Here is a 25,769-nt window from a genome sequence, read left to right on the forward strand (position 1 = left end):
CGGGATTCATTCATGCGTGTGTTAAGAAGGAGCAGCTTGAACATTACAAATGCAGTGGTGGGTTTTGAAGAGCTCTAGCAGCAACAGAAATCTATTTGATGTTCGACAAGCAAACCACTTGGGTGGTACCATCATAGATAGTGAAATATTCACAAAGTATCATGGGAATTGGTGCCTTACTGCATCAGGGGCAAAGACTGTTATGATTAATGTAGTCAGGGGACTAATTCCATTGCATCTATAGATTAAAAATATCACTCGGTATAGCTATGAGAGCAAAAGCTAGAGAGGTGGTTGTGTGTATATATGTATCTGTATAATGGTTTCATTGGGCTAATTTTTGGGCCTAATTTCCTTCCCTTTCTTCTACATGGGGAAAAGTTGGAAGTAAAGTATTCCCAGACATACTCAACTGGTTAAAGAACAAATGAATAGCTTTTTAAAACAATTTATAATGTAATATAAGTTAGAAAATCAAGCAAGAAGTAATCCAATGCATTGGATTAATGTTTAGTATGAATATTAACATAACATTCTTAAAATACACCACAGTGGAGTAAGACCACCAGGACAGCTAAAATCCATTTTGAAAAACTCTAACCGGCATAATTCAGGTAAGATTAAGTGTAAGTCCTCTACTGATTCTACCCTAACTATAGAAAGAACTTTGTTTGTGCTAGGAAAGTAAGGAAATCAAATATGAATATATTTATATCCATTCTTCACTTCCTGGCAACCATTTTTAGAATTCAGATTTACTTAAGATATTGTTTCTAAGAAATTTCTTTTTTTCTTTTAAAGTTGTTTTATGCATTTGCATTCTTTTTATTGAATTACATTTTATTTCTTTACACAACTTTTCCATAGGCATTCTAGACATCAATCCAGTGGTTGGCTGTCTCTGCGTCTGTCTTAGTCAGCTTCTGGTAGAGCCTCTTAGCGGACAGCCATGCTAGACTCCTGTTTGCCAGCACAACATGGCATCAGTAATAGTGTCAGGGTTTGGTGCCTATGCATGGGATAGATCCCAAGTTGGGCCGGTCACTGGACAGCCTTTCCTTTCTTCTCTGCTCCATTTTTTACCCTGTATTTCTTTTTTTTTCTTTTTTTTCCTTTTTTCTTTTATGGGATTTTTAAAAATTTATACAACCACCAAACTAGATAAGATGGATGAAGCAAAGAAGTGCAGGCCGACAGGAACCGGATGTAGATCTCTCCTGAGAGGCAAAGCCAGACTACAGCAAATACATAGGCAAATGCCATCATTAAACCACTGAACTGAGGACGGGACCCCCGTTGAAGGAATCAGAGAAAGGACTGAAGGAGCTTGAAGGGGCTTGAGACCCCATATGAACAACAATGCCAACCAACCAGAGCTTCTAAGAAATTTCAAATTCAAATTATATCATCTGCAATGCTACTATATTCAAATCGAACTACTGATGCATGTAGTGACCTTTGATAAAAAAAAAAAAACTATTCCATGATTTGTGTCCTCTCTAGACACATAGGAGCAAGTTGACTTTGATATAAAATACATTTTTATTTCAGGTTTTAGCATATATACTATATATATGATTATTGCTACATGTCATAGGTGTCAGTGTGTGAAAATATGATCATATTAAAAAGCAAACCAAAAACAGTATTCAATTAATTTCATTATGTTTTGGAGACTAAATATCATTAGCATAATCTGGAATTTTTCCCTCCATAATATTTCAATCATACTTATTTTATAATTCACAGATTATCTTAGTTATTTTTAGTTGTCTTCCATTTAATGTGAATATCTTGATATTATAAATATCTGGCTCACTCAGGAACCTTTGGAGAAGTGAATGGTGTGTGAGATTTGTAGGTAGTGCTGGGGAATGAAAACTGATATTCTTAGCATTCAATGAAAGCAGCCTCCATATGGGCTACTCTGACAGCACCTTTTCCCTGTAGTTCTATTAATTAGCAAAAGATATAGTGATACTTGATTTATATGCTGCAAGACATAATTTCCAGTAAAAAAAAACATTGGCACAGTAGATGGAAGGTTGAAAAACCACATCATTCTCCAGTACACAGCACTGAATGATCCATTGAGTGAGTCTGAATAAGATTAGATTCCAACAGTGGGAGAAGCACCACAGAATTTATCCTTTCAGCAACCTACACCACAGCATCTCTCATACCTACTTTGGAGAGAGCCAGCCAGAGAATAGTGTAGAGGAACCTAAATGACCCTCTTCACATAACCCTGAGGGAAACAGAATTATCATAATGTGGGTGTCTTTTTTTAAAATGTATTTCAGCACTGGAGTTTTGTTTGTGTTGTCGAGGACTGAAAGAGGCCCCACACATGCTGAGCATACGGTCCACCATAGAGACATTTTCTCAGCCCATTTGTTGATAGGACAAAAACTTGCTATGGTCATGGGCAATGCCAAGGGGTGTGCAGTGGAGTTTTACATACTGTAAAGGAAATGAACTAGGGTTGTTCATTCTCTGAAGCATGTTTCGAGGACAGGCTTTATCCAGAGAGTGAAACTTGAGACACTCTACGGTTTATATATGGAAATATATTTTTAAAATGTTTTATGTGAGATTGCTGCTCTATCTGCAAGTTTCTTTCATGCTTCTCTCTGGAGTAATAATTCATGTTGCATAACTACTAAGGAAGTCTTTCCAGTTGCTCTTGCCATGGCCGGCAATGGAAGTTGATGTTGAACTTCTTTTTGCTGGAAATGAGCTAGGGGTCAATGCTAGATCTGAGGGCCCTTAACATCTTCTTCAGAAGATCTCGACTACAGTAACACACTGATCTCCAAGAGCTTTGTCACACTTGCAGCTGGAAATACTTTGTAAAGGTCTTTGGGTCTCCTATATTTGACTATGCTGCAACGACAGTCACCAGAGACTGTGCTTCCCGGTGGTAGCAATGAATGTTCCCCTACAGTGAAGGAAGTTCAAGTCGACCTTTGTAGCAGCCCCTTTCACTACTGTAGGAGATGAGCATGCTCACCTAGAGTGCTGCCAACATCCCTAGTCCAGAGGCAAAAAGCAGCAGTGGCAACATGACGCTGTCCTTTTAACCCTTCACTATGGGACAACAGTTCAGGCTAAGATGATAATTTCTGTGTCTGATAGTGATCAGGATCATAGGTAATTTGCACAACACTTTTTATAAGTAGTAGCTTTTGATGAAATTTTCTCTTTGTCTTTAAAATATACTAGGAAATGGGAAGAAAGGTTTTTGCATATATTTATTATTTACCAATAATTATTCACTTTAAAGGCTTTTCATAAATGGTGCCAAAGGATATAGGGTCACAAATATTAGCCTTTGCACTTATTGTCATGTTTCCTATAGTTGTTTTGTGACAAATTTTGCTTCCCTCTTTAGAAGCTGGTAAGAGACTTACAGGAACATCACCATGGTAAGAATGTGTGCATTTTACAATAAATTAATCTGTAAAAAGTATAATGTTCAGAACCTGACATTCTCTTTGCCTCTGTGTACTACGATTTCAGCTTCTTTATTTCTTCTATAATCACAAGCTGAACAATTATCTCCCACACAGCATGAGTTATGGACAAACATCCTTAGGAAGGGAGATGATTCAGTGGATAAAGTGCTTGCCATGAGTCTCTGAGAATGGAAGTTTGGATTCTCAGAATCCACATGAGGTCTTGAGGATCTCATGTGCATCTGAATCCTGGGGCACTTATGGTGAGGCAGGAGGTGGTGAGAGAGAATCCCCTGAAGTTTACTGGCTAGTTTGCCTGGGTTTCTTATTCATGAAGAAGGGATTGAGCCACAAAACCAAGGTTGGAAGAATGTTGCATGCTGTTATTCTAAAGGCTCCCTGACAAGCCCTCCTTTCTTGTTCCTAGGTGTGTGAATGTGGATAATGTCAGCTCTACCTCCTCTGTGAAGGTAAAATTCTTCTTTGTGAATTTAATTTTCTTATGAATTTTGTTACAATTCAGCAATAGTGTAACTATCCCAGTTTTATATGGAAAGATTGCTCAAGGGAGTCCACATTGTAGATGTGGAGATTTCTACAAACTGCAAGTGAGCAGTAAGTCCTTGTGGGTAGTGGTGGCCAATAAGAGAATGGACTCAAAAGACATAGTGAGTGGAAGACTGAGCACAGTCCTCGTACAATAGAAGATGTCTGATGTTTGACAAGTATTGTTTGCAGAAATGAGTACATGTTCGACTGATTTTAAAATGTGACTGTTACTAGACCATAATATTTCTTTTTTAAAAAATTTTTATTAGATATATTTCTTTACTTACTTTTCCAATGTTTTTCCCCTTCCTGGTTTCCGGTCCATGAGCCCCCATCCCTTCCCCCTCACCCTCTCCCATATCGGTTTTCCTGGGCTGGAGAGATGGCTCAGTGGTTAAGAGCACCTACTGAAAGAACCAAAAAAAAAAAAAAAAAAAAAACCAAAAAAAAAAGAAAAAGAGCACTGATTGCTCTTCCAGAGGTCTTGATGAATCCAATTCCCAGCAACCACATGTTGACTGATGACCATCTATAATGAGATATGATGATCTCTCCTGGTGTGTCTGATGATAGCTACTGTATACTTATATATAATAAGTACTTCTTAGTAAGTCCAGACATTTCTATAATCCATGAATCTCCTAAGTGACTTTACCCTCAGGAAAATGCATGCAATTTTTATCTACCTTTGGACACTGCTATTTTAGGATCCTGTATGAGAGCATCTCCTTGGTTTCTCTATTTCATGTGTATTTACCCTAAGGAGAAATTGTGGCTATGTAGCAGTTTGTAATATGTTCATCAAGTTTGTCTTCTGAGAATAGAGCATTTTCTATTTGATTCTATGAGGGTATGTTGAAAGCTCTTCATCTAGAAAAACAAGTGTTTTTCCCAATTATCCAGCATTTTTAGATGCAGGGAGTCAATTACTGTATATTTCCATTTAAGTTCTTCTTTATGGATTTTAAAATAATATAAACTTATATTCTTTGTGCCACATTCAAACAGTTAAAATATTGTAGTGCTTTACTTAGATATATCCATATCCAGTCTGAGGCTGCTTTATCACTGTGAGCTGCTCAAGGTTAAGAAACCTGTTTCTATATAACCTATAGCCCTATAGTGAGGGGCTGTGTGAATGAAGAGTGGCAATTTAATGATTTTTGAATGTGACTCAGTGGACCAATCTGTTTCTATAAAGCAGTTTCACCGGTTCTATGGTATGGACAGTGCTAGCAATTAAATTGCCATTTATTTGTAAATGAAAAATGTGCATTCCCCACAATGGAAGAAGGGGCCTCATTAATATTAATAATCATCTTAAACTAGAAGCAGAATAATTGACTGATAATGAATTAAGCTTAGTCTCAACAAGAACAAGGTCAAGTTTGTCAGTTAATGATTTTCTCTTAATCTAGGCTAGCATAAATATTTTAACTTCTTGATGGTATCCTATTAAGTTGTAAATAGGCATATAAGAAGATATTTTATATTTAATAATTTTGATTTTCATGTGTCAATATCCTGTAATTCCTAAAGAACATTGTTGATTTGAAAGCATGCATCCTAAAAGAATAGAGTTAATTTCAAGACCAAATAAAAAGTAAACTCTCTTCTCTGCATTGCAGGGAGAATCGGGAAGAAAATTCCATATAATACCTAAGAAGATCCAAAACATTTTTAGAAAATCTGGAGTTTATGTGTGTTCTCGAGGAGAGCCAGTACCTGATGTATGGAAAGCAAAAAAATCCATAATGGTAATTCCCCTAATTTGAGAAGTAACCTATTTCCTTTTGTGAAGGGGAGTGATGGGTGTTTGTGCCTATGCCTTCCTAGTGCAAGTAGTGAACGAGTAGAGAAAGATCAGCCTTGAGCATTCCCTTCACACTCTCCATATCCTCACTCCTTGCCAGTCACTGCATTAGGCAGTGCTTCTCAACCTTCCTAATGCTGTGACCTTTAATACAGTTCCTCATGCTGTGGTGATTCCCAACCATACAACTGTTTTGTTGCTACTGCATCAGTGTCAGATTGATAATATCATCAACTGTAATGTCGTATTGGTATTTTCAGAAGGTCTTTGCCAACCTGTGTGAGACTGTTCTATGCCCTCCTCCAATAGGGTATGACAGACAGGTGGAGATTCACTGTCATAAAATGTAATAATAGTAAATTAGACTATGGAAACAGAAGAAAAAACAGAAAATGAGCATGTTTTTAACTCACTGAGGAGAACTCATAAAAATACAGAAACCAAATAGTACATGCTCCTGGAAATAGGTACAGTCAACATGAAAGCGACCACCATAGTTGTGTTTCATTTACTTTGGATTGACTGACTTTATGTGTGTGAATGTTTTGCGTGTATTCTGTCTGTATACCATGTGCGTGTGCTTCCCACAAAAATCAGAAGAGGTCATTTCATCCTTTGTTCTTGTTGTTCCAGAATTTTGTCAGCCAATATTATGTGTTTTACAAAGCAAAGCCAGGTGTCCTGGAGGAGCAATGAATGTTTTAAACTCCTCAGCCCCTTTTCCAGCACACGGATTTAATATGTTTGATAGGCAAAAAAGATTAAAATTATCATCAGGGGAAATAAGAAGTCAGTCTTCTGATATTTCTTAACTTCCTGGACAGGATCTCAGCATTCTGGTTTTACCCATTGAAGTCCAAAGTACTTATAGGCGGGGTGCCCACAACAGGAGGCTGGGTATGTTTGTGTGCACAGTTAATTCATGAACTCATAAATCAGGCAGGATGGTCTCTGTCAGTTCAAGGACATTCTGTACTTAATTTATTTGGGGAGTAGGAGAATGTAAGTTGAATTGTAGGTATCAAAAGATAACTTGTATGAATCAATCTTTCCCTTCCTCTGTTTCCAGTCTCAGGTATCAAATTCAAGTTGTCAGTCAGGCTGCCAAGAAGGTTTATCACATTGGTAGTATGATTTACACTTTGTTTAGCATTAACAGACAAACAGTAGATAAACTCTGCATGTGTGTGTGTGTGTTGGGGGGGGGGTTATTTAACATTAACACAAATGCTAAGCAGTGCATGGGAGGATCAGACAAAGAGATGGGAGTTCATGTGATTGAACACTTGGCCACTGATAGGAGATTGTTTAACTTTCGGGGTCTGGCCTTGCTAGCAGAAGGTTTTCAGTGGTAGATTTTAATGGCTATGACTACTTGTGGTACCAGTACTGTGTTATCTGCTTCCCGGTCTATCAGCATGTGAGAACCAACAATGTACTGCCAAAAGTCAGGCCTCCCTGTTCCTTCCTTGAAATAAGTGACTGGTTTTCCCCATCAGATATTTTGTCACAGAAAGTACAGAAACAAATTCAAAAGTAACAGCCATCTTTCCTGTTTAAATCCCCTTTCAGAAGTTACAAAGCAAGCAGACGGGTGTGTCTGCTGATCTTACACACACTACTTACTCCTTCCTCCACTGCATACTGTCAACACGTAGCTAACTACCTTCCTCTAGACCTCTAATTTCATCATTAGGAAAGAGGAAGTTCAGATATAATTATTACACATAATGGAATCATTAGAAACTGTAATTTACAGAAACCAAACTCAAATGCTCTTCGTTTATGCCTAGATCAATTTGGTTTTCAATTAACTACTATATGTGATGAACCTGAGTAATTTTTATTCTAGGAAGACCTTAGCAAAGACATAGAACTCAGGTACTTTAATAAACAGAAATTCACTCGGCAATCACCTTCTATTGTAGTGAAAAGTCATTAGAATTTTCTAAAGTAAAATTTCTAATGCAAACACATTTTATCCTAACTAGAATTTTATGATGCTATGGAATGTACAAATAATGGTGATGAATATAGTAACTAAATTTTATATGCCCATGATTAGAATACAATCCACAATATCATTACAGCAGTGGGATCTTACAGAGACAACTAAGACAAAGGTAGTTTCCATTTTTCCAAGGAACAAATGTCACTGAAGTAAAACTAAACATCATTTCTGATGTTAAATTTGAATAAAACCAAACGAACACAAGACTTCCCACAAGACTACATGGCAAATGCGGTGTAATGAGTATAAAATAAAAAAATGAAAGACCTTAGCTAGTTAATACCAGTTCTCTACCCCATGCTAGCGGAATACCAGGTATAAGTCATTATAAACAAGTACAGCCAGCAGGATTTACAATGACACAGGCACATTTCAAAGGTGATGCCTAGTTTGGCTGAAAGAAAAAGATCACATGAATGAGAAATTCACACTTACTACATTTCATTTTTATTCTAAACGGCTATACACCAATCTCTCTCCTTTTATTTTAAAAGCAGTAAATATATATACATATATATACATATATACATATACTTGCATATATATGCATGTATACACATCTTCTCACGTACATATATGTAGTTACAAATACATACATGCGTATATGTGCACACATATGTGTATATGCATATTTGCCAGCCAGATGGTTCAATGGGGTAATGATAAGTAGTCTGGTAACACATTGCATATGAAAACATGACTATGTGTGTAACATACCCCATGGTTTGCTATATTCAAGTCTGTCTTTCTCAGGAAATCCAAGGAACGTAAATTCTCTCATGATCCATTTTAATAGTGTGAACACTAAGAGGAAATGCATGCTTCTTCAACATTATTCTTTGATCAACAGTCCTCCTTCACCTGTTCTGTTGAATCTTCTCTGTGATATATTGCTTGTTGATGCAGAGAATGTTTGACGTGTCAGTTTTGCAAGTAAGAAACGTAAATCATCCTCAAACCTGGCACTGAAAGTCAAAAGTAGACTGCCATTTTATGGGTTTCCCTGAGGTGTAAGGAAGAACAAACATGTGAAGATCTTATTTCTTATGCAGTATGAGTCAATGAGGCTTCCCATTTACAATGCAGCATCAAACCCATTCACAAGCCCAACTTCCTGAATTCATCTATTTAAATCAACGAGTGTTCCGGGCATCCTATCTAAGCTAGCTTTATGGAATTTGATAACACATTTTGTGACCAAATCCCCTGGGTAACACCACTTCACAGCTTTGAATGAATCCTTCAGACTCTGTTAAATACACTCTTATTGTAACTAGCTGATGCTTATGTTAGTCACTTTCTATAGTTGTAAAAAATATCATGGGAAAGAAAATGTTTAGAAGAAAGAGATGGTGTGAAGTGGGTCTCTTGGTTAAATTGGATACAGAAATCACCATCATGATTCAGGCAGACAAGCATGACGATGAAGCAGCAGCTGAGAGATCACATCTTGACCTACACAGGAAAGAGAGAACTTAGTGGAAATGACACCAGTCTATTGAAATCTTTTTTTTTATTAACTTGAGTATTTCTTATTTACATTTCGAGTGTTATTCCCTTTCCTGGTTTCTAGGCCAACATCCCCCTAATCCCTCCCCCTCCCCTTCTTTATGGGTGTTCCCCTCCCCATCCTCCCCCCATTGCTGCCCTCCCCCCAACAATCACGTTCACTGGGGGTTCAGTCTTAGCAGGACCAAGGGCTTCCCCTTCCACTGGTGATCTTACTAGAATATTTATTGCTACCTATGAGGTCAGAGTCCAGAGTCCAGGGTCAGTCCATGTATAGTCTTTAGGTAGTGGCTTAGTCCCTGGAAGCTCTGGTTGCTTGGCATTGTTGTTCATAAGGGGTCTCGAGCTCCTTCGAGCTCTTCGAGTTCTTTCTCTGATTCCTTCAACGGGGGTCCCGTTCTCAGTTCAGTGGTTCGCTGCTGGCATTCGGCTATAAATTTGCTGTATTCTGGCTGTGTCTCTCAGGAGAGATCTACATCCGTATCCTGACGGCATGCACTTCATCGCTTTATCCATATTGTCTAATTGGGTGGCTGTATATGTATGGGCCACATGTGGGGCAGGCTCTGAATGGGTGTTCCTTCTGTGTCTGTTTTAATCTTTGCCTCTCTATTCCCTGTCAAGGGTATTCTTGTTCCCCTTTTAAAGAAGGAGTGAAGCATTCACATTTTGATCATCCGTCTTGAGTTTCATTTGTTCTATGCATCTAGGGTAATTCAAGCATTTGGGCTAATAGCCACTTATCAATGAGTGCATACCATGTGTGTTTTTCTGTGATTGGGTTGCCTCACTCAGGATGATATTTTCCAGTTGCAGCCATTTGCCTACGAATTTCATAAAGTCATTGTTTTTGATAGCTGAGTAATATTCCATTGTGTAGATGTACCACATTTTCTGTATCCATTTCTCTGTTGAAGGGCATCTGGGTTCTTTCCAGCTTCTGGCTATTATAAATAAGGCTGCTATGAACATAGTGGAGCACGTGTCTTTTTTATATGTCGGGGCAACTTTTGGGTATGTGCCCAAGAGAGGTATAGCTGGGTCCTAAGGCAGTTCAATGTCCAATTTTCTGAGGAACCTCCAGACTGATTTCCAGAATGGTTGCACCAGTCTGCTTTCCCACCAACAATGGAGGAGTGTTCCTCTTTCTCTACATCCTTGCCAGCATTTGCTGTCACCTGAGTTTTTGATCTTACCCATTCTCACTGGTGTGAGGTGAAATCTCAGGGTTGTTTTGATTTGCATTTCCATTATGACTAAAGATGTTGAACATTACTTTAGGTGTTTCTCAGCCATTTCGCCTTCCTCAGCTGAGAATTCTTTGTTTAGCTCTGAACCCCATTTTTAATAGGGTTATTTGTCTCGCTGCGGTCTAACTTCTTGAGTTCTTTGTATATTTTTGGTGTAAGGCCTCTATCTGTTGTAGGATTGGTAAAGATCTTTTCTTAATCTGTTGATGGCCGTTTTGTCCTACCCACAGTGTCCTTTGCCTTACAGAAGCTTTGCAGTTTTATGAGATCCCATTTGTCGATTCTTGATCTTAGAGCATAAGCCATTGGTGTTTTGTTCAGGAAATTTTTTCCAGTGCCCATGTGTTCCAGATGCTTCCCTAGTTTTTCTTCTATTAGTTTGAGTGTATCTGGTTTGATGTGGAGGTCCTTTATACACTTGGACTTAAGCTTTGTACAGGGTGATAAGCATGGATAGATCTGCATTCTTCTACATGTTGACCTCCAGTTGAACCAGCACCATTTGCTGAAAATCTTATCTTTTTTCCATTGGATGGTTTTGGCTCCTTTGTCAAAATTCAAGTGCCCATAGGTGTGTGGGTTCATTTCTGGGTCTTCAATTCTGTTTCATTGGTCTATCTGTCTGTCTCTGTTCCAATATCATGCAATTTTTATCATTATTGCTCTGTAATTGTGCTTGAGTTCAGGGATAGTGATTCCTCCTGAAGTCCTTTTATTGTTGAGGATAGTTTTTAGCTATCTTGGGCTTTTTGTTGATGAATTTGCAAATTGTTCTAACTCTTTGAAGAACTGGATTGGTATTTTGATGGGGATTGCATTGAATCTGTAGATCGCTTTTGGTAAGATGGCCATTTTTACTATATTAATCCTGCCAATCCATGAGCATGGAAGATCTTTCCATCTTCTGAGGTCTTCTTCAATTTCTTTCTTCAGAGTCTTGAAGTTCTTATTGTACAGATCTTTTACTTGCTTGGATAAAGTCACACCGAGGTACTTTATATTATTTGGATCTATTATGAAGGGTGTTATTTCCCTAATTTCTTTCTCAGCTTTTTCTTTTTTGTGTAGACGAAGGCTACTGATTTATTTGAGTTAATTTTATACCCAGCCACTTTGCTGAAGTTGTTTATCAGCTTTTGTAGTTCTCTGGTGGAACTTTTGGGATCACTTAAATGTACTATCATATCATCTGCAAATAGTGATATTATGACTTCTTCTTTTCCCATCTGTATCCCCTTGACCTCCATTTGTTGTCTGATTGCTCTGGCTAGAATTTCAAGAACTATATTGAATAAGTAGGGAGAGAGTGGGCAGCCTTGTCTAATCCCTGATTTTAGTGGGATTGCTTCAAGTTTCTCTCCATATAGTTTAATTTTAGCAACTGTTTTGCTGTATATGGCTTTTACTATGTTTAGGTATGGGCCTTGAATTCCTATTCTTTCCAGGACTTTTATCATGTTGTGGTGTTGAATTTTGTCAAATGCTTTCTCAGCATCTAATGAAATGATCATGTGGTTCTGTTCTTTCAGTTTGTTTATATAATGGATCACGTTGATGGTTTTCCGTATATTAAACCATCCCTGCATGCCTGGGGTGAAGCCTACTTGATCATGGTGGCTGATTGTTTTGATGTGCTCTTGGATTTGGTTTGCCAGATATTTATTGAGTATTCTTGCATCGATATTCATAAGGGAAATTGTTCTGAAGTTCTCTTTCTTTGTTGGGTCTTTGTGTGGTTTAGGTATAAGAGTAATTGTGGCTTCATAGAAGGAATTCGGTAGTGCTCCATTTGTTTCATTTTTGTGGAATTGTTTGGAGAATATTGGTATGAGGTCTTCTATGAAGGTCTGATAGAATTCTGCACTGAATCCGTCTGGACCTGGGCCCTTTTTGGTTGGGAGACCTTTAATGACTGCTTCTATTTCCTTAGGAGTTATGGGGTTGTTTAACTGGTTCATCTGTTCCTGATTTAACTTTGGTACCTGGTATCTGTCTAGGAAATTGTCCATTTCCTGCAGATTTTCAAGTTTTGTTGAATACAGGCTTTTATACTAAGATCTGATGATTTTTTGAATTTCGCCTGAATCTGTAGTTATGTCTCCCTTTTCATTTCTGATTTTGTTAATTTGGACACACTCTCTGTGTCCTCTAGTTAGTCTGGCTAACGGTTTATCTATCTTTTTGATTTTCTCAAAGAACCAACTTTTGGTTCTGTTGATTCTTTCTATGTTCCTTTTTGTTTGTACTTGGTTGATTTCAGCTCTGAGTTTGATTATTTCCTGCATTCTACTCCTCCTGGGTGTGTTTGCTTCTTTTTGTTCTAGAGCGTTCAGGGGTGTTGTCAAGCTGCTGACATATGCTCTTTCCTGTTTCTTTCTGCAGGCACTCAGCGTTATGAGTTTCCTCATAGCACAGCTTTCATTGTGTCCCATAAGTTTGGGTATGTTGTACCTTCGTTTTCATTAAATTCTAAGCAGTCTTCAATTTCTTTCTTTATTTCTTCCTTGACCTGGTTATCATTGAATAGAGCATTGTTTTATTTCCACGTATATGTGGACATTCTTCCATTATTGTTATTGAAGACCAACTTTAGGCCATGGTGGTCTGATAAGATGCATGGGATTATTTCTATCTTTCTGTACCTGTTGAGGCCCGTTTTTTGACCAATTATATGGTCAGTTTTGGAGAAAGTACCATGAGGAGCTGAGAAGAAGGTATATCCTTTTGCTTTAGGATAGAATGTTCTATAAATATCCGTTAGTCCATTTGGCTCATGACTTCTCTTAATCTGTCTAGGTCTCTGTTTAATTTCTTTTTCCATGATCTGTCCATTGATGAGAGTGGGGTGTTGAAATCTCCTACTATTATTGTGTGAGGTGCAATGTGTGTTTTGAGCTTTAGTAAGGTTTCTTTTATGTATGTAGGTGCCCTTGTATTTGGGGCATAGATATTTAGGATTGAGAGTTCATCTTGGTGGATTTTTCCTTTGATGAATATAAAGTGTCCTTCCTTATCTTTTTTGATGACTTTTGGTTGAAAATTGATTTTATTTGACATTAGAATGGCTACTCCAGCTTGCTTCTTCTGACCATTTGCTTGGAAAGTTGTTTTCCAGCCTTTCACTCTGAGGTAGTGTCTGTCTTTGTCTCTGAGGTGTGTTTCCTGTAGGCAGCAGAATGCAGGGTCCTCGTTGCGTATCCAGTTTGTTAATCTATGTCTTTTCATTGGGGAGTTGAGGCCATTGATGTTGAGAGATATTAAGGAATAGTGATTATTGCTTCCTGTTATATTCATATTTGGATATGAGGTTATGTTTGTGTGCTTTTCTTCTCCTTGTTTTGTTGCCAAGACGATTAGTTTCTTGCTTCTTCTAGGGTATAGCTTGCCTCCTTATGTTGGGCTTTACCATTTATTATCCTTTGTAGTGCTGGATTTGTAGAAAGATATTGTGTAAATTTGGTTTTGTCCTGGAATATCTTGGTTTCTTCATCTATGTTAATTGAGAGTTTTGCAGGATGCAGTAACCTGGGCTGGCATTTGTGTTCTCTTAGGTTCTGTATGACATCTGTCCAGGATCTTCTGGATTTTATAGTTTCTGGCGAAAAGTCTGTGTGATTCTGATAGGTCTGCCTTTATGTTACTTGATCTTTTTCCCTTACTGCTTTTAATATTCTTTCTTTATTTTGTGCGTTTGGTGTTTTGACTATTATGTGACGGGAGCTGTTTCTTTTCTGGTCCAATCTATTTGGAGTTCTGTAGGCTTCTTGTATGCTTACGGGTATCTCTTTCTTTAGGTTAGGGAAGATTTCTTCTATGATTTTGTTGAAGCTATTTACTGGTCTTTTGAGCTGGGAGTCTTCACTCTCTTCTATACCTATTATCCTTAGGTTTGATCTTCTCATTGAGTCCTGGATTTCCTGTATGTTTTGGACCAGTAGCTTTTTCCGCTTTACATTATCTTTGACTGTTGAGTCGATGATTTCTATGGAATCTTCTCCTCCTGAGATTCTCTCTTCCATATCTTGTATTCTGTTGGTGAAGCTCGTATCTACAGCTCCTTGTCTCTTCTTTCGGTTTTCTATATCCAGGGTTGTTTCCATGTGTTCTTTCTTGATTGCTTCTATTTCCATTTTTAATTCCTTCAACTGTTTGATTGTGTTTTCCTGGAATTCTTTCGGGGATTTTTGTGACTCCTCTCTTTGGGCTTCTACTTGTTTATTTATGTTTTCCTGGAATTCTTTTAGGGATTTTTGCGATTCCTCTCTGTCGGCTTCTACTTGTTCTCTAAGGGAGTTATTCACGTCTTTCTGGAAGTTCTCCAGTATCATGATCAAATAAGATTTTGAAACTAGATCTTGCTTTTCTGGTGTGTTTGGATATTCCCTGTTTGCTTTGGTGGGAGAATTGGGCTCCGATGATGCCATGTAGTCTTGGTTTCTGTTGCTTGGGTTCCTGCGCTTGCCTCTCGCCATCAGATTATCTCTAGTGTTACTTTGTTCTGCTATTTCTGACAGTGGCTAGACTGTCCTATATGCCTGTTTTTCAGGAGTGCTGTAGACCTGTTTTCCTGTTTTCTTTCAGCCAGTTATGGGAACAGAGTGTTCTGCTTTGGGGCGTGTTGTTTTTCCTATCTACAGGTCTTCAGCTGTTCCTGTGGGCCTGTGCCCTGAATTCACCAGGCAGGTCACTTGGAGCAGAAAAGTTGGTCTTACCTGTGATCCGGAGGCTCAAGGTTGCTCATGGGGTGTTGCTTATTAGCTCTCCGAGGCGGCAGCCACCAGGAAGTTCTGAGCCGCCCTTTCCGGGAGCTTCTGTGCACCAGGTTTCCAGATGGCGTTTGGTGTTTTCCTCTGGAGTCAGTAATGTGTGCAGAGTGCAGTCTCTTCTGGTTTCCCAGGCATGTCTGCCTCTCTGAAGGTTTAGCTCTCCCTCCCACGGGATTTGGGTGCAGAGAACTGTTTATATGGTCGGTCCCTTCAGGTTCCAGCGTTGTCTCAGATGCCAAAAGAAAGCACTGTTGTTCTACTCTCTTTCCAGCTCTGTCTCTCTATTGAAATCTTAAACCTCATCCTGGCAACAGTTTTACTACAAAACAGCCCCACCACCTACTCCTTTTGAAAATAATTCAGCGCTCTGCACAGCAAGCATAATGTGAGCCTATGGGGCTGTTGACATTCAAGCCACCACAGAGGTGCTGGATGAGGTCTTAATATACATCCTGTAAGTGTAGCAATAGTCATGATGTTACAGAATAGTTGACGATTCTGTGCCCTCCTCCCAGATTGCGTTGTTTACTTATAAACAAATTTCTACTAATTGCTGTGGTTCAGCCTTTGCACAGACTTTAATCTCTCAAACTGAAATGGAGACATTTCCTTAGTACCCACCCTTAATGCTAAGTAATCAATGTAACCTTAGTTTATAGAATGAAGCACCTCGTTTAAAAGTGATGCTTAATTGCATGAAAGAGAAGGTGATTATCCAGAGAAAGATTTGGTATAAAGAATATTCCCAACTCTCTCACGAAGGAATAAGAAAAGTGGCTACTTGAGGGGTAGTGCAGCAGAAAGTACAAAAAGACGGAGAGAGAGAGAGAGAGAGAGAGAGAGAGAGAGAGAGAGAGAGAGAGAGAGGAGGGAGGGGCAGAGGGAGGGAGGTGGCCTTTTTACTTGGAGAGTTTTAGAGAGAAATAGTGCAGAATGAACCATAGAATATGAAGGAAAGAGAATATTACAAAATCACTATTTAGAGGAAGAGCAGAGCAAAACATCAGAGGCCAAGAGTCACATTTTGTCCTTTCTATTTATATATTTCCATCTTACAGGGAAAAATGACTTTAGGTAGCAAAGAGCAGAAGAAATCTAAGTATAAACCTAAAGAGATCCACAGTAAAGACTTTGAAAAACTCTGGGCCAATTACTCAAGCAGACAGGAAGCAGACTTCACTGAATGTCACTGAATGTAGTGCTAACTTTCGACAGCATACACAAATAGTTTGGGGACTATGAATCCAGGTTCTGACATTATCAGAAGGGTGATAGAATGAATAAAATCAGTAAATTTTCAATCAAAAGTATCACTGCTAATTTTCGTTTTAGGATGAAAAATATAAAACAGGTAATTTCTATGCTGTGTCTTCTGAGCATAGAAATTCTATTCCTAAGGCTACTGCTGATCGTGAAGCTTCCACCTCTACTGCTGACAGCCTGGATGCTGCCGAGCCTGACCCGACAAATTCTACAAATGCTACTGACTGTCTGGCTGCTCTTGAGCATGAGCTGACTAATTCCAACAACACTGCTGACTGTCTGGCTGACCTTGAGCCTGATCCGACTATTTCTACCAATGCCGCTGACTTTCAGGCTGCTGTTGCACCAGAGCCAACTATGTCCACCCACCCTGCTGACTGTCTGCCTGATGTGGAAACAGAGCCAACTATGTCCACCCACCCTGCTGACACTCTGGCTGCTCTTGAGCCTGAGCTGACTAATTTCAACAACACTGCTGACTGTCTGGCTGACCTTGAGCCTGAGCCAAACATGTCCACCCACCCTGCTGACTGTCTGCCTGATGTGGAACCAGAGCCAACTATGTCCAATCAACCTGCTGACACTCTGGCTGCTCTTGAGCCTGAACTGACTAATTCCAACAACACTGCTGACTGTCTGGCTGACCTTGAGCCTGATCCGACGATTTCTACCAATGCCGCTGACTTTCAGGCTGCTGTTGCACCAGAGCCTGCTATGTCCACCAACCCTGCTGACAGTATGGCAGCTGTTGAGCCTGAGCCGACTATGTCCACCCACCCTGCTGACATTCTGACTGCTGATGAGCCTGAACATAATAATTCTACCAAAGCTGCTGACTGTCTGGCTGACCTTGAGCCTGAGCCAAACATGTCCACCCACCCTGCTGACAGTCTGCCTGATGTGGAACCAGAGCCAAATATGTCCACCCACCCTGCTGACACTCTGGCTGCTCTTGAGCCTGAGCTGACCAATTTCAACAACACTGCTGACTGTCTGGCTGACCTTGAGCCTGATCCGACTATTTCTACCAATGCCGCTGACTTTCAGGCTGCTGTTGCACCAGAGCCAACTATGTCCACCCACCCTGCTGACTGTCTGCCTGATATGGAACCAGAGCCAACTATGTCCACCCACCCTGCTGACACTCTGGCTGCTCTTGAGTCTGAGCTGACTAATTCCAACAACACTGCTGACTGTCTGGCTGACCTTGAGCCTGATCCGACTATTTCTACCAATGCCGCTGACTGTCGGGCTGCTGTTGCACCAGAGCCCGCTCTGTCCAACAACCCTGCTGACAGTATGGCAGCTGTTGAGCCTGAGCCGACTATGTCCACCCACCCTGCTGACATTCTGACTGCTGACGAGCCTGCACATAATACTTCTACCAAAGCTGCTGACTGTCTGGCTGACCTTGAGCCTGAGCCAAACATGTCCACCCACCCTGCTGACAGTCTGCCTGATGTGGAACCAGAGCCAACTATGTCTAATCACCCTGCTGACACACTGGCTGCTCTTAAGCCTGAGTCGACTAAATCCTCCAAAGCTGCTGACTGTCTGGCCTATGTTGAGCCAGAGCCAGCTATGTCCACCCACCATGCCAACAGTCTGGCTGCTCTTGAGCATGAGCTGTCTCATGCCAACAAAGATGCTGACTGTCTGGCTTCTCTCAAGGCTGAGCTGATTAATTCCACCAATGCTACTGATTGTCTGGCTTCTGTTGGGACTGAGACAACCATGTCCACCCAGCCTACTGACAATTTGGCAGCTGTTGAGCCTGAACATAATAATTCCACCAATACTGCTGACGGTAAGGACTCTGTTGAACAAGAGCCAGCTAAGCCCACCCACCATGCCGACAGTCTGGCTGCTCTTGAGCATGAGCTGACTAATTCCAACAACACTGCTGACTGTCTGGCTTCTCAGAAGGCTCAGTCAATTGATTCTACCAATGCTACTGATTGTTTGGCTTCTGTTGGGACTGAGACAACTATGTCCACCCACCCTGCTGACAATATGGCTACTGATGAGCTTGAGCCTACACATTCCACCAATGCTGCTTACTTTCTGGCCGCTCTTGAGCCCCAGTCGACTAATTCCTCCAATGCTGCTGATATTCTGGCTTCTGTTGGGTCTGAGACAACCATGTCTACCCACCTTGCTGATATTCCTATTGCTCATGAGCCTGACTATAATGATTCTACCAATGCTGCTGACAGTCTGGACTCCGTTGAGCCAGAGCCAGCTATGTCCACCCACCGTGCCGACAGTCTGGCTGCTCTTGAGCATGAGCTGTCTCATGCCAACAAAGCTGCTGACTGTCTGGCTTCTCTCAAGGCTGAGCCAACCATGTCCACCCAGCCTGCTGACAGTTCGGCAGCTGTTGAGCCTGAGCCTACAATTTCCATCAGAGCTGCTGATTGTCTGGCTAATGTTATGCCTGAGCTAACTATGTCAACCCACCCTGTTGGCTGTCTGGACTCTGTTCAGCTTGAGTCATCTATGTCCACACACCCAGCTGATAATATGGCTACTGATGAGCTTGAGACTACAAATTCGACGAACGCTGCTTACTGTCTGGCTGCTCTTGAGCCTGAGTCGACTAAATCCTCCAATGCTGCTGACTGTCTGGCCTATGTTGAGCCAGAGCCAGGTATGTCCACCCACCGTGCCGACAGTCTGGCTGCTCTTGAGCATGAGCTGTCTCATGCCAACAAAGATGCTGACTGTCTGGCTTCTCTGAAGACTGAGCTGATTAATTCCACCAATGCTACTGATTGTCTGGCTTCTGTTGGGACTGAGACAACCATGTCCACCCAGCCTACTGACAATTTGGCAGCTGTTGAGCCTGAATATAATTCCACCAATACTGCTGACGGTAAGGACTCTGTTGAACAAGAGCCAGCTAAGCCCACCTACCGTGCCGACAGTCTGGCTGCTCTTGAGCATGAGCTGACTAATTCCAACAACACTGCTGACTGTCTGGCTTCTCAGAAGGCTGAGTCAATTGATTCTACCAATGCTACTGATTGTTTGGCTTCTGTTGGGACTGAAACAACTATGTCCACCCACCCTGCTGACAATATGGCTACTGATGAGCTTGAGCCTACACATTCCACCAATGCTGCTTACTTTCTGGCCGCTCTTGAGCCCCAGTCGACTAATTCCTCCAATGCTGCTGATATTCTGGCTTCTGTTGGGTCTGAGACAACCATGTCTACCCACCTTGCTGATATTCCTATTGCTCATGAGCCTGACTATAATGATTCTACCAATGCTGCTGACAGTCTGGACTCCGTTGAGCCAGAGCCAGCTATGTCCACCCACCGTGCCGACAGTCTGGCTGCTCTTGAGCATGAGCTGTCTCATGCCAACAAAGCTGCTGACTGTCTGGCTTCTCTCAAGGCTGAGCCAACCATGTCCACCCAGCCTGCTGACAGTTCGGCAGCTGTTGAGTCTGAGCCTACAATTTCCACCAGAGCTGCTGATTGTCTGGCTACTGTTCTGCCAGAGCTAACTAGGACAAACCACCCTGCTGACTGTCTGGACTCTGTTCAGCCTGAGTCATCTATGTCCACACACCCTGCTGATAATATGGCTACTGATGAGCTTGAGACTACAAATTCGACGAACGCTGCTTACTGTCTGGCTGCTCTTGAGCCTGAGTCGACTAAATCCTCCAATTCTGCTGACTGTCTGGCCTATGTTGAGCCAGAGCCAGCTATGTCCACCCACCGTGCCGACAGTCTGGCTGCTCTTGAGCATGAGCTGTCTCATGTCAACAAAGATGCTGACTGTCTGGCTTCTCTCAAGGCTGAGCTGATTAATTCCATCAATGCTACTGATTCTCTGGCTTCTGTTGGGACTGAGACAACTATGTCCACCCACCCTGCTGACAATATGGCTACTGATGAGCTTGAGCCTACACATTCCACCAATGCTGCTTACTGTCTGGCTGCTCTTGAGCCTGAGTCGACTAAATCCTCCAGTGCTGCTGACTGCCTGGCCTATGTTGAGCCAGAGCCAGCTATGTCCACCCACCGTGCCGACAGTCTGGCTGCTCTTGAGCATGAGCTGTCTCATGCCAATAAAGATGCTGGCTGTCTGGCTTCTCTCAAGGCTGAGCTGATTAATTCCACCAATGCTACTGATTGTCTGGCTTCTGTTGGGACTGAGACAACCATGTCCACCCAGCCTGCTGACAGTTTGGCAGCTGTTGAGCCTGAACATAATAATTCTACCAATGCTGCTGACGGTCTGGACTCTATTGAACAAGAGCCAGCTATGCCCACCCACCGTTCCGACAGTCTGGCTGCTCTTGAGCATGAGCTGTCTCATGCCAATAAAGCTGCTGACTGTCTGGCTTCTCTCAAGGCTGAGCCAACCATGTCCACCCAGCCTGCTGACACTTTGGCATCTGTTGAGCCTGAGCCTACTTTTTCCACCAAAGCTGCTGATTGTCTGGCTACTGTTCAGCCTGAGCTAACTAGGTCAAAGCACCCTGCTGACTGTCTGGATTCTGTTCAGCCTGAGTCATCTATGTCCCCACACCCTGCTGACAGTTTGGTAGCTATTGAGCCTGAACTGACTAATTCCACCAAAGCTGCTGACTTTCTGGGTGCTGTTGATCCCAAGTCAACCAAATCCACCCACCCTGCTGACAGTATGGCAGTTGATGAGCCTGAGCTGCCTAATTCCAACATTGCTTCTGACTGGCTGGACGACCTTGAGCCTGATACGACTATTTCTACCAATGCCGCTGACTGTCAGGCTGCTGTTGGGTCTGAGACAACCCTGTCCACCCAGCCTGCTGACAGTTTGGCAGCTGTTGAGCCTGAGCCGACTAATTCCACCAAAGCTGCTGACTGTCTGGACTCTGCTGAGCCAGAGCCAACTATGTCCACCCACCATGCTGACATTCTGACTGCTGTTGAGCCTGAACATACTAATTGCTCCAGTACTGCTGACTGTCTGCCTGCTGTTCAGCCTGAGTCCAGTATGTCCACCCACCCTGCTGACAGTATGGCTGCTATTGATGCTGAGCCTACAGATCCTGCCATTGTTGCTGACTGTCTGGCTTCTCTTGAACCTCGGCTGTCTGTTACATGTGCTGCTGACAGTAGTGTGTTAGTTGAGAGTCATGACTCAGGACCAGCTAGTCACATTGGATTGGATTATGTAGTTGATTTACCTCTTTACAAGGAGAGTACAAGGTACAAACCCCATGCTGACCCAGAGCCCACTCCTGGTTCCTGCACTTGTTATTCCCTTGACTCCATTCAAATGACTAACCTGACTCTTTTGATATCCCTTAGTGAAGAAGAAATATTTGATTCTGCTACTTCAGATGAGGAATCTTCTTTTACTCCTGACGTAGAAGAAGGTCTGCCTGCTACTCAGGGTGCTGAGGATATTTTTCATGCTTCCGCACGAGCTGAACCAATAAACCACAGCTTGAACCTTCTCAGGGAGAGTGGATATCTTCGGGCAACAGAGATACCACGCATACCTTTTTTGCTCTTCATATGGCTTATATCCTCACTCTTATCCATCATAACATGGATGAAAATCCAAATTCAACAAGCATGGCATGAAGAAAATGGCCAAGGAGCTCCCACTAAGAAGAGAGTCGGACCAGGTAAGTTAAACTAAAATAGTAGCTTAAAATAGATTAAGATTGTTTTACTAGAAACCTAGGTCTCTTTTGTTAATAAATTTCATACTTCTATAGGGCTATTTACACATAACCTAGAACCTGAAAAATTTATTTTTTCTCAATTTATAGAAAATAATTTTCATAATGTAACAAATCAAGTTTAGAGAAATACAACTGACCAGGTAATATTTTTTCCTACTTGGATGTTTCCTATTCTAGAATGAGGAGATTATTGTCACTTCCAGTGAAAACATGTGTTTCCTGAATGACTAAGCCGGGAAAACTTCCTGTTAAATGTTATTGTCTATTTATCGCTGTCATTCTGAACTCTGACTTCCGAAGTTAGCATAGCCTTTGACCGCAACATTCCAAAAGAAGCAACTTCTGAGATTAAAAATAACAAGAGAAGCATCCACCTTCTCACTGTTTCTCTCTACATTGATCCAGATGATAATGACACTGATGTTGTTGATGCTGGGCATGACAATATCACCAGTGATGTGCCTGATGATACTGTTAATAATTCTTTTTCTTCTAGTGGCTGCGGCTCCTGATCCCTAGACCCTTGATGCTCCTCCAGGATCGATTGGAATATCAAAACACAGTCTGTGTGGGAGAATTGATCATATATATAAATTTTAAAATAAAATGTTCAGTCTGATTGTAGACTGAAGTAAAAATTGATTGTTTCATTGGAGTCTCAGTTGTGCCATGTGATGCTTCCTGGAAACTTTTTTCAATTATTTTCAATTTTAATATTTACTTATTTACTTTACATCCTGCTCACTGCCCCCTCCCTGTCAGCCTCTCCCATAATTGTTCCCTTGTGCCCCACTCTCCTTCTCCTCTCAGTGGGTAGGGGCCATTTGGTTATCTTCCCACCCTGGAACATGAAGTCTCTGTGAGACTAATTCCTTCCTCTCCCACTGAGTCCAGAGGACACAATCTAGCTAGAAGAACCTATTCTGCATAAAGGCAACATCCTTTAGGATAACCCATGCTGTAATTGTTTGGGACTCACACAAAGATCAAGCTGCACATCTCCTACCTATGTGTGTGGAGGCTTAGGACCAGCCTCTGTATGTTCTTTGGTTGGTGGTTCAGTCTCTAAGAGCCCTAAGAGTCCAGGTCAGTTGATTTGGTTAGTCTTCCTGTGGCGTTCTTATCGTCTGAGGGACTGCAATCCTTCCACTTATTTTTCCATGACAGTCTTCAAGATCCATCCAATTTTAGCTGGGAGTGTTCATCTAAGTCAGCTTCTGGGTGAACCCTCTCATGGGACAGCCTATGCTAGACTCTGTCTGCAAGCATAACAGGGTATCATTAATAGTGTCAGGGACTGTTGCTTGACAATGCAATGGGTTTCAAGTTGGGTAGGCTGGTGGTTGGCTTTTCCCTCAGTCTCTCCTCCAGCCCTGTTCCTTCATTGACTGTAGACAGGAAAAAATTGGATTTAAAGTTTTGTGGTTGGGTTGATGTTCGAATTGCTCCAGTGGGCTTCCTGCGTAGCTAGAAGAGCCAGTCACCCCAGGCTCTGTATCCCCAAGGCTATGATTCACAACCTCCACTGATTCTTGTGTGCCTCCCCTATCCCATTCTCTGTCTCTCTCTCTGAGGTTGTACCCTCAACACCCTTACAAGTTACAGATCTCCATTCATTATCATGGTTCCCTCCTCCTTCCCACACTGAACCCTGCCTGACCCTATCCCTTTCTATCTCCTTTCTTAATCAGCTCCTTTCATCCATCCATATGCCTTCCATGACCATTCTATATTCTCAAATATCCTTTCTTGTGCCCTTCTTTTTCTACCTTCTTGGGTCTGTAGAGTCTATCATGGGCATCCTGTATTTTATGGGCTGCCTCCTGAGAGGGAGGGGTCATGCTTACCTTCCTTTTCACTGAGCCCCACTGGATTGCATTCCTATTTAGGGCTCCTAGGCATAAGAGGCCTGTATAACTAAAGAGAGCCAATCCTAGGCCTTCTATAAGAAAACAAAATCATTGAATTAAGTCATAAATACTTTTCCAATGTTTCTTTTAGAGCCCATCTATTGAGCACTTTAACATGTTTAAGTTAAAGAAATTACATTTTGTTTTCTTTTTATATCATTAAATTGATTAGATTTATATGTAGGAGATTTTGCTGCTGTGCATTTTCTATGCAGTATGTGTGATAGAATTCAGTACTGGTTCCCCTGGAATTGGAGTTACAGATAGTTGTGAGTGACCAGCAATGTGCTAGCAATTAAAACTGAGAGCTCTACAATCAAAACTAGAACTCTTAACAGCCCATCCATCTCTAAAGGTATATATATATATATATATATATATATATATATATATATATATATATATATATATATATATATATCAACATGGTAAATTTTATCATAAAATCTTATGAAATTTCAATACATTGTCTAGTTTACGTAAAAAAAAATTCACTAAGAACATTTTACTCCAATATGACCTGTGTTTGCAGATGGGTCAAAGACATTTTGAATTGGATCTATGACCCTGAACCCCAGTACTCACATTGTGTACATGTGTACATCTTGTTTGTGCATTGATCCACATATGAAAGATAGAGACTGATGTTGTCTTTCTCTCACTTTACCCCCCACACGTGGATTACTGTGTTTGGGCCAAAGGACAATGCCACTTGACAGTTCTGTTCTGCTATACTGTGGGTTCTAGGGACTGAATACAGACCATCAACCCTCATTTTCGTTCCACCCCTGGTCCCTCCATTTTGGAGACTGTTCACTCACTCAAATCCCTAGTGTGTTTGATTTTCTGTCTTGGAGCAAAATTATCTTCATACTTGCAGGAAAGTAAGCTTTGGGGATCCCATTATACCCACATCTGCAATGAGGTTTTCAGGACAAGTGTTTTGCCAATTGAGTTTTACCAAGCACCCCAGTCTCTATCCCTTATTTCCTATTTTTAGGCTGTACTAGCTTAGGAAGGAGAACCAGTAGCACAGTAGTAGACATTCCATTGTCCACATGCTTCTTGATCATCTTGTAGTTCTAAAGGCTTAATTAATTAGTCTTTAAGCTGCAGTTTCATATAAATAATAAATTATGCATTCTAATTCCAAAATATTCCTCTGTTTATTGAACATATTCTTTAAATACTCCGACTTGATGAACTGGAGTTTTTCTTTCTGTCAGTCCATTTACTCCCCACATGTAACTTCCCACATGTATTGTGTAGAATCCCCATTCTACTATTTCTCAAGATTGTCCCATTCTTACACCTTTTTGTTTCTTTAGCCAGTCAAGATCCTTACAGTTCATAAATTTAAATATTATGAAATGAACCCTGGTCTTTGGGACCCTCATTTCATTTTGCTTAAACCATTTTGAATCTAAAATCCAGGAGCTGGGGTGCCATTGTTTCTCACCTCATAGTGATATTTACCAATTTTGGTGTAAGTCCAGGCACACACTGACCATTTTACCATAAAGCGTGAAGTCCTGCTTTGCTACC

The 25,769-nt window shown here is 41.2% G+C and overlaps 1 protein-coding gene across 3 annotated transcripts in view; it reads left to right on the forward strand.

The window, feature by feature from the left end:
- Positions 1-22,956, forward strand: part of LOC148000441 (uncharacterized) — a 52,623-nt gene extending 29,667 nt beyond the window's left edge. For 2 of the 3 annotated variants that reach the window (XM_087589338.1, XM_087589337.1), the window contains exons 6-11: positions 3,395-3,428; positions 3,886-3,928; positions 5,636-5,764; positions 16,689-21,829; positions 21,932-22,254; positions 22,811-22,956. In XM_087589338.1, coding sequence (XP_087445464.1) covers positions 3,395-3,428; positions 3,886-3,928; positions 5,636-5,764; positions 16,689-21,829; positions 21,932-22,254; positions 22,811-22,833 — 5,693 coding nt within the window. In that variant the 3' untranslated portion in view covers positions 22,834-22,956. Of the gene's footprint in view, positions 1-552; positions 615-3,394; positions 3,429-3,885; positions 3,929-5,635; positions 5,765-16,688; positions 21,830-21,931; positions 22,255-22,810 lie in introns of all 3 variants that reach the window. The other variant, XM_087589335.1, reaches the window with a different exon arrangement.
- Positions 22,957-25,769: the final 2,813 nt, after the last annotated feature.

The sequence above is a fragment of the Rattus norvegicus genome, chromosome 16 (genome assembly GCF_021556685.1).
Source record: "Rattus norvegicus strain SHRSP/BbbUtx chromosome 16, alternate assembly SHRSP_T2T, whole genome shotgun sequence".
NCBI classification, from domain to species: domain Eukaryota; kingdom Metazoa; phylum Chordata; class Mammalia; order Rodentia; family Muridae; genus Rattus; species Rattus norvegicus.